The sequence below is a fragment of the Salmo salar genome, chromosome 04 (genome assembly GCF_965601325.2).
Source record: "Salmo salar chromosome 04, fSalSal1, whole genome shotgun sequence".
In the NCBI taxonomy this organism is placed as follows: Eukaryota; Metazoa; Chordata; class Actinopteri; order Salmoniformes; family Salmonidae; genus Salmo; species Salmo salar.
The window spans coordinates 41,645,825-41,660,969 of NC_138294.1; the positions used below are offsets into that span (position 1 = coordinate 41,645,825).

At 44.4% G+C, this 15,145-nt stretch overlaps 1 protein-coding gene across 1 annotated transcript in view; it reads right to left on the reverse strand.

The window, feature by feature from the left end:
• Positions 1 to 6,023: 6,023 nt before the first annotated feature.
• Positions 6,024 to 15,145, reverse strand: part of LOC106602890 (forkhead box protein O1-A) — a 90,362-nt gene continuing 81,240 nt past the window's right edge. Inside the window, exons 3-4 of the mRNA XM_014195874.3 lie at positions 11,550 to 12,973; positions 6,024 to 11,396 (exon numbers count right to left, since the gene is read on the reverse strand). Coding sequence (XP_014051349.2) covers positions 11,570 to 12,973 — 1,404 coding nt within the window. The 3' untranslated portion in view covers positions 6,024 to 11,396; positions 11,550 to 11,569. The remainder of the gene's footprint in view (positions 11,397 to 11,549; positions 12,974 to 15,145) is intronic.

Genomic DNA, 15,145 nt, shown 5'->3' on the forward strand with positions numbered 1-15,145 from the left:
TGCAGCTGCCATTTTCCGTTGGGAAAGAGAAAGGGCCCTGTATTTACCAGAAAAGGTAGCTTATCCACCATGGCAGAAGAGGAGGATCCAGACTGTTGATTGGGAAACAAGAACAAACAATGAAGCATGAGGATTGGGTGTTGAGGGGCCACTTGAGGACCCTTTTTAGGATCTGCCCCTCAACTTTTTTGGTTACTCCATGATTCCATATGTGTTATTTCATAGTGTTGATGTCTTCACTATTATTCTACAATGTAGAAAATCATTTAAAAAAAGAAAACCCCTTGAATGACTAGGTGTTCTAAAACTTTTGACTGGTAATGTAAATAGCACATTTCTTACAACAAATGCATTTCACTGTGTTCATAGTCATGCATTGAAAGGTATTTGTTACTTAACATCCTTCCTCTTGGCAGGTCTCTATAGGTGACCAAGGGATTCTCTCTACCACATGCAAATGCCTCCATGGAGCTCATAAGTGTAGCCATGCAGCCTATTTTTATCAAGGCACAAGGCGAGATCCAGATGCAGACACAGAAGGCATATGGTTGGAGTCTTACAATGTTTAATAATCCAAAGGGGTAGGCAAGAGAATGGTCGTGGACAGGCAAAAGGTCAAAACCAGATCAGAGTCCAGGAGGTACAGAGTGGCAGACCGGCTCATGGTCAAGGCAGGCAGAATGGTCAGGCAGGCAGGTACAAAGTCCAGAAACAGGCAAGGGTCAAAACCGGGAAGACTAGAAAAAGAGAATAGCAAAAGGAGTACGAGAAAAATACGCTGGTTGACTTGACTAAACATACAAGACAAACTGGCACAGAGAGACAGGAAACACGGATAAATACACTGGGGAACATAAGCGACACCTGGAAGGGGTGGAGATAATCACAAGGACAGGTGAAACAGATCAAGGCGTGACAGTACCGCCACCTTCAGATTCAGGCTGGGAGCGTTGTGCCTCGCGGACCAGGTTCTCAATACCCCAATCCACAGTGGCAGCAAGGCATGAGGTAGGGAGAATGGTTTCAGAGGTCGAGGGTGTGGCAGAGGAACTGTATAGGCGGGAGAGGGCGTCAAGCTTCACATTCTTTGACCCTGGGCTGTAGGAGATGGTTAAGTTAAATCTGGTGAACAGGAGGGCCCACCGGGCCTGCCTGGAGTTGAGGTGCTTGGCTGTACGGAGATATTCCATGTTTTTATGGTCGGTCCAGACCAGGAATGGCTATTCTGCTCCTTCCAGACAGTGCCTCCACTCTTCCAACGCCATCTTCACCGCCAGGAGTTCTCGGTTGCCAACATCGTAGTTCCTTTCAGCAGGATTGAGACGATGGGACAGGAAGACACATGGATGAAGCATCTGGTCCTGGGCAGATCGCTGGGACAGGATGGCCCCCACTCCAACATCCGAAGTATCCACTTCTACCACAAAATGACACGAGGGGTCCGGTTGGATGAGGATGGGTGCTGTTGTGAACCGATGCTTCAGGTCCACAAAGGCTTTGTCGACAGCTGGAGACCATTTGAACGGTACCTTGGGAGAGGTGAGTGGTGAGAGGGGGGACGCCAGGGTGCTGTAGTCCCGAATGAAATGGCGGTAGAAGTCTGCAAACCCAAGAAACCATTGCAACTGCACCCTGGACGTTGGTTGAGGCCAATACACCACTGCTTTCACCTTTCCAGGATCCATCTGAACATTGCCCTCAGCAATGACATATACCAGAAAGGTGATTGTAGAGTTGTGGAACTCTCATTTCTCGGCTTTCACGAACAGTTGGTTCTCCAGGAGGTGCTGAAGGACCTGTCTGACATGAAGAACATGTTCTTGTGCAGATCAGAGAAAAAACAGGATGTCGTCAAGGTACACGAACACAAACCGGTTTAGCATATCCCGAAGCAGATCATTGACCAAAGCCTGGAAAACAGCGGGGGCGTTGGTGAGTCCAAATGGCATGACCTGGTACTCATAAAGTCCATGATCTGTGTTAAAGGCTGTCTTCCACTCATCCCCCTCGTGTATCTGAACCAGGTGGTAGGCATTTCGAAGGTCCAACTTGGAAAATACGGTGGCCCCCTGGAGAGGTTCAAACGCAAAGGAGAGGAGAGGTAGGGGGTAACGATTCTTGACAGTAATGTCATTAAGTCCCCGGTAGTCAATGCACGGACACAGGGTCTTGTCCTTCTCCACAAAGAAAAAACCCTGCACCAGCAGGATGCAGACGGACGGACTGCCCCAGTGGCCAGAGACTCCTCCATAGCTTTGGTCTCTGGTCCAGACAGAGAATACAATCGACCCTGAGGTGGTGTAGTGCCTGGGAAAAGATCAATGGCACAATCATAAGGACGGTGCGGGGGAAGGGAAGTAGCACGTGCCTTACTGAACACTTCCAGGAGGTCATGGTATTCTTTGTGGATAGCAGAGACATCCACAGTCTTACTAACATCCTGAGGAAGACGACTTGAGGAAGGCTGTGCTGCTTGAAGGCAGTGGGAATGGCAAAATGGGCTCCAACCCAGGATGGAGCTTGTGGTCCAATCAATCACAGGATTGTGTTTTTGAAGCCAGGAAAGTCCCAAAACAACCGGAACATGGGGAAATGCAATGAGGAGGAACTGTATTGTCTCACTGTGGTTACCAGAAATCCGTAATTGAATGGGCACAGTACTATGGGTGACTTCCCCTGTAGAGCGGCAGTCCAGTGCCATAGAATCCATGGGCACAGAGAGAGGCTGAGTGGGAATACCAAGCTCCGAAGCTATCGTGGCATCCATAAGATTTTCATCAGCCCCAGAGTCAATGAGCACTCGGAGAGACTTAGATTGGTCTCCCCACAGCACAAGAGCAAAAAGGGGTGTGCGAGTGATGGAATTAGGGAACTCCCAGTCTGACTCAACATAGTACTGGTACCCACTAGAGACAAGGGTTTCCTAATAGGGCAGGTAGCTATAAAATGTCCTGCCCCTCCACAGTACAAACAACAGTTATTATTCATCCTTCGTGAGCATTCCCCAACTGATAACCTAGCTCTTCCCAACTGCATAGGCTCAGGAGTATCCAACTCACCCGTCGTAGATTCCCGAGAGGGCTCGGGTGGCTTCGAATCCTGTCGGAAGAGCTGCCTCCGGAAACATCCGGATTCCCTTGGAAGTTAACGCGCCATAGCAGGTGCACGAGACCAGACCTCTTCTCACTCTTACGTTCCCTTAGGCGTCCATCAATTTTAATGGTAAGGGCGATAAGGGAGTCGAGATTCATCGGCAATTCCCGAGCAGCTAGCTCTTCCTATACCTCCTCAGATAATCAGTGCAAAAAAAGTATCGAAAAGAGACTCCGGATTCCAGGCACTCTTGGCGTCAAACGTGCAAAAATCAACCGCGTAGTCTGCCACACTACGGGAGTTTTAACATAAGTCAAGCAGTTTACTGGTCGCCTTTCTCCTGGAAACCGGATACTCAAATACCTTTCTCACTTCTGCCATGAATTCCTCCAGATGACCACAAATGGCAGATTGTTACTCCCAAACTGCCGTAACCCAAGAGAGCGCCCTTCCCGACATTAGCATAATAATATACGCTATCTTCGATCTGTCTGAAGGAAACGAAGATGGCTGTAGCTCAAAAATAAGCGAGCACTGAGAACGAAACCCCCGGCAGGTACCAGGTTTCTCCGAATATCGCTCCGGAGGAGGTAAGCGGGGTTCTCGGGGAGCCGGAATAGGCTGTACAAACTCACCATATTTAGGGGGAAAATTACTGGGTGATTGGGGTTTTTCAGAGGTGGAAGGCAGTCGCTGAGCTAACTCCCTGATTTGTTCCATAATAGCCTTTAACCCATAGTTGTGGTGTTCTGTCAAGGACCTGAGCCCTTCCAAAAGGCCCTGTACCAACTCCTCATGTCTCCTAATGGTGGATCCCTGCAGGGAGACAGCGTGGCGGAGCTGGTCCAAGTCTACTGGGTAGGTCATGGCCAGTTCGTACTATCAAGGCACAAGGCGAGACCCAGATGCAGACACAGGAGGCAGATGGTTGGAGTCTTACAATGTTTAATAATCCAAAGAGGTAGGCAAGAGAATGGTCTAAACCGGGAAGACTAGAAAAATAGAATAGCAAAAAGAGTACGGGAAAAATACGCTGGTTGACTTGACTAAACATACAAGACGAACTGGCACAGAGAGACAGGAAACACAGGGATAAAAACACTGAGGAAAATAAGCGACACCTGGAGGGGGTAGAGACAATCCCAGGAACAGGTGAAACGGATCAGGGCGTGACAATTTTGGAAGTTCACAATATTGGCCATATGGATGTGGAATGTGACTGGAGGAAACCAGCCGTGCCCAACCAGGTGCAGTCAGTGGAGGACCTGTACCCGGCCAAAGACTACAACTCTCTGTCCCGAGAGCCGACAGAGGAGGATCTTCAATGGCTAAGGAACCATCTCTGGGGCAGGTTCAGTGGAATGGCATGTCTCCTTGAACCTAAGCCAGAACAATCGCTACCCTCCCTTTAATCCATATCTGCACGGGACATTGCTAAAATACAAGGGCACCTGGGGCATGTAGGCATCTGGCTGGCATAGCGCTGTAGGTGGAGCAGCAGGCTATATGGCAAGCAACAGTTGGACAGCGCACCAAACCCAACTGGCACCATGAGGAGAGGGAGGTTGACGGTCAGCAATTATGGAGCAGTGGTTAGTGCCAAGCGTGTTACTCCGTCGCTGCTAAAAAGGGTCAGATCACAGTTCATTTCTCAGAACAAGAATAGACTGACGAGTTTCAGAAGAAAGTTATTTGTTTCTGGCCATTTTGAGCCTGTAATCGAACCCACAAATGCTGATGCTCCAGATACTCAACTAGTCTAAAGAAGGCCAGTTTTATTGCTTCTTTAATCAGACAACAGTTTTCAGCTGTGCTAACATAATTGCAAAAGGGTTTTCTAATGATCAATTAGCCTTTTAAAATGATAAACTTGGATTAGCTAACACAACGTGCCATTGGAACACAAGCGATGGTTGCTGATAATGGGCCTCTGTTCGCCTATGTAGATATTCCATAAGAAAATCTACCGTTTCCAGCTACAATAGTCATTTACAACATTAGCAATGTCTACACTGCATTTCGGATCAATTTGATGTTATTTTAATGGACCAAAAATTAGCTTTTCTTTCAAAAACAAGTACATTTCTATGTGACCTCAAACTTTTGAACGGTAGTGTATATGACATATTATAAGCCATTATAAAGGCTCATATGTTTATAACAAATGATAGAGCATTATACTTGCAGGCTCTTCCTACTGAGTGAATGGCACTAGGAGGACCCCACACAGGTGTTTCCTGTAATATTAAAGATATATTAAATAGTCTTATAAAGGTTGAAGACGGTCAGAGATTGATATGGGCTTATCAACAACGTTTCATATAGTCCGATTTGGGGTGTTACTTTGGCTTTGGGTTTGAGTTTGGCTGAGGAATTAAATATCTTCTCTCCACATCCTGATCTGATGATTAACCCAAGTCATGAAAGTCATGAGAAGGTCACTGCAGTGCAGACCTGGTTTCAAATACTATTGGAAATCATTTCAAATACTTTAGCTGTGTTTGATTGAGTTTGCCTGACAAAATGGAATCAATAGAATTATAGTGTCCCAAAAGTGTAAAACCATCTTTAGTCTGCATTCCAGGCAGGCTAAAGCAAACGCTCAAAGTATTTGAAATATTTTAAATCGTATTTGAACCCAGATCCGCTGAGGTTTAGTTCTGAGAACACATTCTGCATGGATTTACAACAAGAGCCTGTAGAATCTGAATGGATCTAGCACCATTATAACTACATTATGTGTGTATAACATTGTGCCAATAACTGGAGAAGAATGTAGTGTACTGTAGATTAGATTAGGGAGGTGAAGGGGTTGGGTGTCTGGTGAAAAGGTGCAAAGTACAGTGAGTAGGAAAAAGCAGCTTGCTATAGGGGTTACAAAGAGAGAGTGTCCACCAATTAATTATACAATGAATAGACAGCCACAAATATTTTCAGTGAGATCATTTATATATACATACGGCTTCAACCAACATCTGCAAAAAGATTTTTTTCACAAAATCTTACTTGTTGCATTTTTTGTAAATATGGCGCAAATAGAATAGTGTCAGGCACTTGCTCCTCGAGGTTCCAAGAAAGCACCATGGTGTAGCTGGCTGGTCTGAGTTGTCACTTCTCCCCTTTAAGATATGACTACTTATTAAAGGGGAGGGTGGTTGGATGTTTTTTAACACCAAGGCAAAAGAATAGCAGGCAACATTTACATACATGTCAGGATAAACATTAACCAATAACAATTCAAATGTAATGAACACTCACCAGAAACAACTACAGTCAACACTAACTCATCAACATTGATTTTAAGGTCAGCATCAACATTGCACAATAACCATTGACTTTAAGATTTGCCTGTGTCAAAATACAGTGCATTCGGAAAGTATTCAGGCCCCTAGACTTTTTCCACATTTTGTTACGTTACAGCCTTATTCTAAAATGGATTAAATAGTTCCCCCCCTCCCCCCATCAATCTATACACAATACCCCATAACTACATAGCAAAAACAGTTGTTTTTTATATGGAAATATCATATTTACATAAGTGTTCAGACCCTTTACTCAGTATTTGGTTGGAGCACATTTGGCAGCAATTACAGCCTAGAGTCTTCTTGGGTATGATGCTACAAGCTTTGCTCCGTTCAGCTTTCCCTCGATCCTGACTGGTCTCCCAGTCCCTGCCTCTGAAAAACATCCCCACAGCATGATGCTGCCACCACCATGCTTCACCTTAGGGATGGTGCTAGGTTTCCTCCAGACGTGACACTTGGCATTCAGGCCAAAGAGTTCAATCCAGGTTTCTTCAGACCAGAGAATCTTGTTTCTCATGGTCTGAGAGTCCTTTAGGTGCCTTTTAACAAACTCCAAGTGGGCTGTCATGTGCCTTTTACTGAGAAGTGGCTTCCGTCTGGCCAGTCTACCATGAAGACCTGATTGGTGGAGTGCTGCAGAGATGGTTGTCCTTCTGGAAGGTTCTCCCATCTCCACAGAGGAACTCTGGAGCTCTGTCAGAGTGACCATTGGATTCTTGGTCACCTCCCTGACCAAGGCCCTCCTCCCCTGATTGCTCAGTTTGGATGGGCGGCCAGCTCTGGGAAGAGTCTTGGTGGTTCCAAACTTCTTCCATTTAAGAATGATGGAGGCCAGTGTGTTCTTGGGGTCCTTCAATGCTGCAGAAATGTTTTGGTACCCTTCCCCAGATCTGTGCGTCAACACAATGCTATCTCGGAGCCCTACGGACAATTCCTTCAACATCATGGCTTGGTTTTTGCTCTGACATGCACTGTCAACTGTGGGACCTTATATAGACAGGTGTGTGCCTTTCCAAATCATGTCCAATCAATTGAATTTACCACAGGTGGACACCAATTAAGTTGTAGAAACGTCTCAAGGATGGCCAATGGAAACAGGATGCACCTGAGCTCAATTTCGAGTTTCATAGCAAAGGGTCTGAATACCCTACCACGCCAAAGGGTCTGAAACCCGTTTTCGCTTTGTCATTATGGGGTGTAGATTGATGAGGGAAAAACGTAATTTAATCAATTTCAGAATAAGGCTGTAACGTAACAAAATGTGGAAAAAGTCAAGTGGTCGGAATACTTTCCGAATGCACTGTATAATCATATAAACAGTTAACAATTATAGATATAGTTTCCAATCAGAACTCAGAAGGTCAAGTCTCTATACTTCAAACAAACAAGAGCTATTTTACAATATATATTCTGGGGTCCGGAATTATTGGATCCCTTGATAAAGATGCACAAAAAAGACTGTATAAAATAAATAGTACAAATACTGAGCTAATAGTGTATAATAAAAAATGTTATGTAAAAGAAAGGGTTCAAAATGATTGGATCCCATGCTTTCAATACTCCAGGACCCTCCCCTTGCAAGGATAATGACACTGAGCCTTTAAAAAATAGATTTATAATGAGATTGGAGAACACATTGGGAAGGACCTAAGACCATTCCGCCATACAATATCTTTCCAGATCTTAGATATCCTTTGTCTGCGCTTATGGACTGCCCTCTTCAATTCAAACTACAGGTTTTCAATTGGGTTCTCAAGTCCAGAGACTGAGATGGCCATTGCAAAATATAAATTTTATAGCCAATTAACCATTTCTTTGTGGATTTTGATGTGTGCTTGGTGTTATTGTCTTGCTAGATGATCCACTTGCAAAAACAATTCAGCTTCCTAGGAGAGGCAACAAGGTTTTTGTCCTGGTACTTGGTAAAGTTCTGATGCCGTTAACCTTAACAAGGGTCACAGGACCAGTGGAAGGAAAATAATCTGATAACATCAAAGATCCATCACTATATTTTACAGTAGAGTCAAGGTATTTTCTGCATATGCATTGTTCTTTTGAAGTGTGGCCAAAGAGCCCTATTTTCATGTCATCTGACCATAGCACCGCCTGGAGTTTGCTAAACGGCATTGGTACTTGGATTGGAACCGGTGCTATGGTCATATGACACGAAAATAGAGATCTTTGGCCACCCACATGAGCATTGTGTTTGGCCTTCGAAAGAACAATGCATATGCAGAAAATACCTCATCCATAAAAACAAAATTGGAGCATACTTTATTGAGCATACTTTATTCAAAGAAACTCATCTTTATTAAGAGATACAATAATTCCGGACCCCACTGTAGATCATTTGTAATTCATAAACAAATCTCATTGTACTTTTATGGCAAATCTCAGACAAATATCAAAATACATTTTACTTTCTGTACATAAATTAAGAAATGTAACAGGCCCAAACACTTGTTTATGTTTGAGGATAAGCAGTTTTCTGTCAAATCTTTACAGTCAAAACTAATTATATAAAACACTTGAGTAACTACAAAACTTTAGAAGTGCAACATTGTAAACGTAAATTGGTCCGACTTTTATTCACGTTATATTTTGTGTATATGTTGTTTACGAAGTCAATTTCAAAATGTTTACTTTCAGTTATTCATTTTTTTATACAAACAGCAGCTAAGTAACAATGTCAGCTTTCAAAAACAAAAAGAGCACTTAAATCATTGCATAATCTATTAGCTGAATACTTCATTTTTTGTTGAGTATTTAAATCAAATAAAATAGTAACAAAAAGTTAAGATAATAATAATAATAATAATAATAAGATTTTATACGATATAATTTTCTCAAGAATGATGATCTGAAAACTGGAACTAACATAGTGTGACGGTCCCAAATGGCACCATATTCCCTATGTAGTGTACTACTTTTTAACAGAACCCCATGTGCACTATATAGGGAATACGGTACCATTTGGGATGCAGGCAGTCTCTCACAATAGGGTCTCTGTAGGTACTGCATACCCTATCTTAAATGTTTCATTAATTTCAAATAATCTACATATTAATTTCTTATTATTTACAGTGAGGTCACATGCTGAAAGTAGGTAAGGGATAGTTTTGAGAGAAAAATGGAATCAATAAAAAGTGAAAGAAGAAATATATTATATCACTAAGTACACATATAGCTGGTAAGGTTTGTGAAGGGTCCATTCTAACATCAATAACATGTCCATCCATGCTGTACATCAAGAAAAAAGTTATGGATCATATTTTACATACCCAATGTACTGTGACAGAACGGTGAGAGGTAAAATAAGTTGAGGTATGAGTGTGTGAGTGTGCGTTAACTCATCTTAAATTGCATTAATTAAACATGTTTAGTAAACAGCCAGGTGGGGGAGAGGCTGGTAAAGAGGGGAATCCATTTAGACCTCAAACTCAAATTAGATATTAATCTGGGGAACACAAGAAAGCATCTTGTGGGGCTGATATACAGTAGCTCCCGTGCCTGGAGTTTGAGACAGCTGATTTAGGTGAAGTCCCAAATGGCAACCTATAGGTGCAGACTCTACCAGGTTACTCCAGCACTACACAGATTCTCACAGGTCACTCAAGGAATTATTATAAACTACAATGCAAAGTCTAGTAACAAGTAAAGCCTTGACTTTCCCAAACTTACTTACATAAATCTGAGACTATAAAAGGTGCAGTGAATCAGCACAGACTCTAAAACATCAGGTTATTTAGGTCACACATTTTGGTGTGTGACAAAAAAGGAGGGAGAGGGGGAGGGTTGCTAGGGAGGAAAAAAGCTCAAATCCTGTGTTCTGCTGTTGAGCACTGTTTTGTGAGTTAAACTAGAGTCCATTATCAGCCTCTCAAATTATCACTGCCCTCCTAATGCATACAGCGCCCTGACACCCACAGACAGAGAAAGAGAGGAAGAGGGGGAGAGTGAGAGAGAGAGAGAGAAAGAGAAAGAGAGAGATAAAGAGAGGGATTGAGTGTAATAAGGCACAAAGAGAGCTGAGTTAGAAAAGGGTAGGAGAGTGGGAGGGAAATGGTGGGAGTGAAAAAAAGGAGTCAGGGATGCGAGCTGAATGAAGGCCAGGGAGAGTGTGATTGTCACAATCAGATAGATGATGATTAGAGAAAAGTAGATGGAATTAGGAATCGTAACTCGAAAGCGACTTGAAGGGCAAGAGAAGGGAAGAGTGATGAACAGCTGAGGTAAGAATAGCCCGAGATGTTAGATAAGTAAGCACTTGATGCACTTCTCTGATTGGTCCTATCACTAAAATACATATATCTATTATCACTGAACTAGTCTGATTTGTCCTATCACTGAATCACTGTGACTTTGGCTATCCCTATGCTGGACTGGTTCCTGGGTAGATGGTTCAACATAGCATTGGTAATTGGTCATTTGAAAGGCAATGAGAGGCAATGAAAAAATGAATTTTAAATGCACACAGAGAAAGGAAATATGATAAAATGTAAGAATATTCCTTATCACAAATATACACACAGTATACATTACATATGTTCGAAGTATTGTAGCATATTTTACATCCCTAATATTTTATTCATACATAATATGCCAAATGCTTTTTGACAACCTTGTTCACAACAAAACATAGCTTTTTGTAAATCAGGCTCCAGCTTCTTCCAGGTTCTGTTGAAGTGAATAATATTGTGCCGAGTCGAGCGCTGCTGTATTTACAAAGCCAACTTCAGACGAGACGTTCCCTCCAAACAAGCACAGTCTCAGCCAGCCCCGATTCACGCTCTAGCCCTTCCCCTTGGCCATTACCCTTCGATCTTCGCAAAATGTATTATTTCTTCCACCTTACAGATCTGCAATGGTATAGTGAGAGAATTGGGACGGGCTGATGATAGTCCTGTGGAGAGGGGCAATGGTTTCTTTAGACCTTTCCATTCTCTTAATGAAGGCCAGTGGCGAAGGGTGAAAGGCCAGTGGTGAATGATGAAAAATCTGAAAAACCATGCATGTAAAACCATTAATAACTGCATTATACATGGGTTTTAGGATTTCAAAACATTTACCACACATGGTTTGAGGCACTCACCCACAGAATACTATATTATATTTACACTGTCAAATTATATTGTATCTCTATACACTCACCTGTCTGAGAGGTGTGTGTCCTAGCCAGACACCCAGCTGTGTGTGGTGGTCTTCACCCCAACCCCCTGACTGAACCCCTGAGAGGTTACCATGGGGTCAAAGTTGAAGTCCAGAGAGTCTCCGTCCATCAGCGTGTCATGAAGAACAGACTCCATGTCACACTCAAACCTCTCGATGGACATGTCGTCGAGATCACTAGGCAGCCTCTCCTGATGATGGTTGTGATATTGGTGGTGATGGTGAGCCTGGGGATGACCAGAGCTGTGGCCGTGGCCTGGACCTGGCCTCACATAACCATTAGCACTGCTGCCGTAGCTGGGTGGAGGAGCTCCGCTGTGGTGGGGACTGTGGTTTTGGTGGCCTGAGGCTGGGTGACCACCACCACCCCGTGGCTGCTGCTGTAGCTGGTGGATGTGTGTCCTGAGGCTGGCAAGACGGGCTGGGCCCCCGGCGTGGTTCAGGCTGGTCAGGGGAATCAGGCCACAGCTGTTCATGGAGGGCCCAGAGGGGGGAGGGCCCTGGCTGTGGAGGGGCCGCGGGTGAGGGTGAGGATGTGACTGAGGGTGCTGTGGGTGTTGCTGAGGTGGGGGACTCATTATCTTCACCCCCCCGTGCCCCCCTACCTGCACCTGGCTGCTGTAGTTGGGAAGCATCCGCCCTCCTCCTCCTCTCCCAGACTGGGACACTACAGTCTCCATGGAGGGCATGGCCTCCCCACCACAACAAGGGTCGGCTACGTCAGAGGTCAACAGCTCCTTGAGTAGCCCAGCAGGGCAGTTGTAATGGCTCAGGAAGGGTGCGAATGACCCTGGCGACTTGCTCTCTTGCAGCGTCTGCATGGGGATGGGAGAGAGATGTGGGCTATTCATCCCTGGCCCGGCCTGGCCGTAGTGGCACTTCCTATAGTCCTGCTGTTGGGGCTGGGGGTGAGGGGTCATGGAGGGGGAGCTATAAGGGCTGTTCTGAAGCTTGGAGGAGGGAGAGGACCGGGAGGAGTCAGGCCCAGACCCAGGACCACCGCCTACCCCCAGCTGGGTTTGATTCTTGGGGGACAGCAGGTTGAGGTTGTCAAGGAGGCTATCCATCACGTTCTCTGTTCCGTGGTGACCGTGGTGATGACCACCCATGGAGTCGGCTAGGCCCACCTCTGATAGGCTAGGCAGGGTAGCCATGGAGGTCATCTTAGGCCCCACCCCTCCGGGGTAGCCCATGTGGACGTCGGCCTCTGATAGGTCGACCTCCTGTTCCAGGAAGGGAGAGCGACGGCCAGAGAGGGTGGAGGCGTCGGAGCTGGTGCGCGTCCGGAAGGTGGTCCAGGTCTCGAAGTCGTCGTTGCTGTGGCTATGGGAGTTGGGGCTGCCGAGCCACTTGGAGTACTGGAAGCCTCCCGGGCTGTCTGCACCCCCATCCACCTGGAGAGCCACCTGGCAAGAGGAGAAGCACAGAGGTGAGCTCAGGTAGACAAAGGTACACAGGTGGACAGGCCCCTGACACAAGGCTAAAAGAAAAACTCTGCACATTAGGTAGATAATGCTTTAGTTCCAGCACCCTCAGATTAAACAGATTAACCTACACTGAGTATACCAAACATTAACAACACCTTCCTAATATTGAGTTGCAACCCCCCCCTCCCACCCCCCATCCATGTCTCAATTGTCCCAAGGCTTAAAAATCCTTCTTAACCGGTCTCCTTCCCTTCGTCTACACTGATTGAAATTGATTTAACACGTGACATCAATAAGGGATCATAGCTTTCACCTGGATTCACCTGGTCAGTCTGTCATGGAAAGAGCAGGTATTCTTATTGCTTTGTATACTCAGTGCATAATGCACAAAAAAATGCTGGGTTAGAACCAACCCAATTTTGGTTATTTGGTAACTCAGTGCTGGGTAAATATTGGATAGAACACACGCTGGGTTATTTTGACCCAGACAGTTGGGTTGGGTGAATAACCCAACATGTTGGGTTGTTGAGATTACCAAAACGTTCATTTAACCATCAATTGGGTTATATTCACTTTGATGCTGGGTTGATCCAGCAGATGGGTATTTTGTAATGTAATCCATAGGTTATTTTCAGGAGGCGTGGCTTATTAGGGTAGTGGCTTTCAGATAGTTATTTTCGCCACCTGAGTTAATGTAATTTGTGTTCATCATTTTAAGTTGGTACACTGCAAATGTTATTTTCATGAAATATGTTTGCACATGGCATATTCTAATATAATATTAATAGCATAAGTATTTACATATTGTAAATCTAAGGGTGCTGGTGTCGCTATATACATAAAAGAGAAGCTTTCGGTGACCATGCTTAAGGCCTACCTCCAGGAAAACAATATTTTGATTGGCTATGCAATCAGATTTCAGGTCTAGCCATAGCACTGTCACAGAAACTTTGAAGGTTTTGAATGATGTTCACTGTGCCATGGATAGGAAGCAGCATTGTGTATCTGTATTCATAGACATTTGAAACTGTGGACCATACTGTCCTGGTGCAGAAATTGAAGTGTATTGGGATTACTGGTCATGCTCTGGAGTGGTTTGTGAACTACCTGTCAAATCGAACCCAGTGTGTTAAGGCAGATGATTGTAAGTCGGACACCATAGAGTTGTGATCGGATGTGCCTCAAGGATCACCTTTAGGTCCCCTGTTGTTTATAATATAGATCAACAACATTGGGAGACATATTGAGACAGCTGATGCACATTTTTTATGTGGATGACACTGTGCTCTATTCAATTGGCAGCAGCTTGACTTTTGAAAAAGCTCAAACAGCTTTTAACATCATTCAACAGAATCTGTACGATTTGAAGCTAGTTCTGAATTCCTCTAAAGCAAAATGCATGTCCCAAGTGGCGCAGTGGTCTAAGGCACTGCATTGCAGTGCTTGAGTCGTCACTACAGCCTCAAGAGACCCATGAGGCGGCGCACAATTGGCTCAATGTTGTCCGGGTTAGGGGAGGGTTTGGCCGGCCGGGATATCCTTGTCCCATCGTGCTCTAGCGACTCGTTGTGGAGGGCCGGGTGCCTGCAAGCTGACTTTGGTTGCCAACAGGACGGTGTTTCCTCCGACACATTGGTGCTGCTGGATTCCGGGTTAGGCGAGCAGTGTATCAAGAAGCAGTGTGGTTTGACAGGGTCCTGTTTTGGAGGATGCATGGCTCTCGACCTTCGCCTCTCCAGAGTCCGTAGGGGAGTTGCAGCGATGGGACAAGATTATAACTACCAATTGGTAGGTAAAAGCGGTAAAAGTACAAAATATATATATATAATAATAATAATTGTAAAAAAATATTCAAAAAATATACATACAATACCAGTCAAAAGTTTGGACAAACCTACTCATTCAAGGGTTTTTCTTTATTTTTTATATTTTCTACATTGTAGAATAGTGAAGACATCAAAACTATGAAACAACACATATGGAATCATGTAGTAACAAATATATATTTATATATATTTTATTTTTATATATATATTTTTGAGATTATTCAAAGTAGCCACCCTTCGCCTCGATGACAGCTTTGTACACTCTTGGCATTCTCTCAGCCAGCTTCACCTGGAATGCTTTTCCAACAGTCTTGAAAGAGTTCCC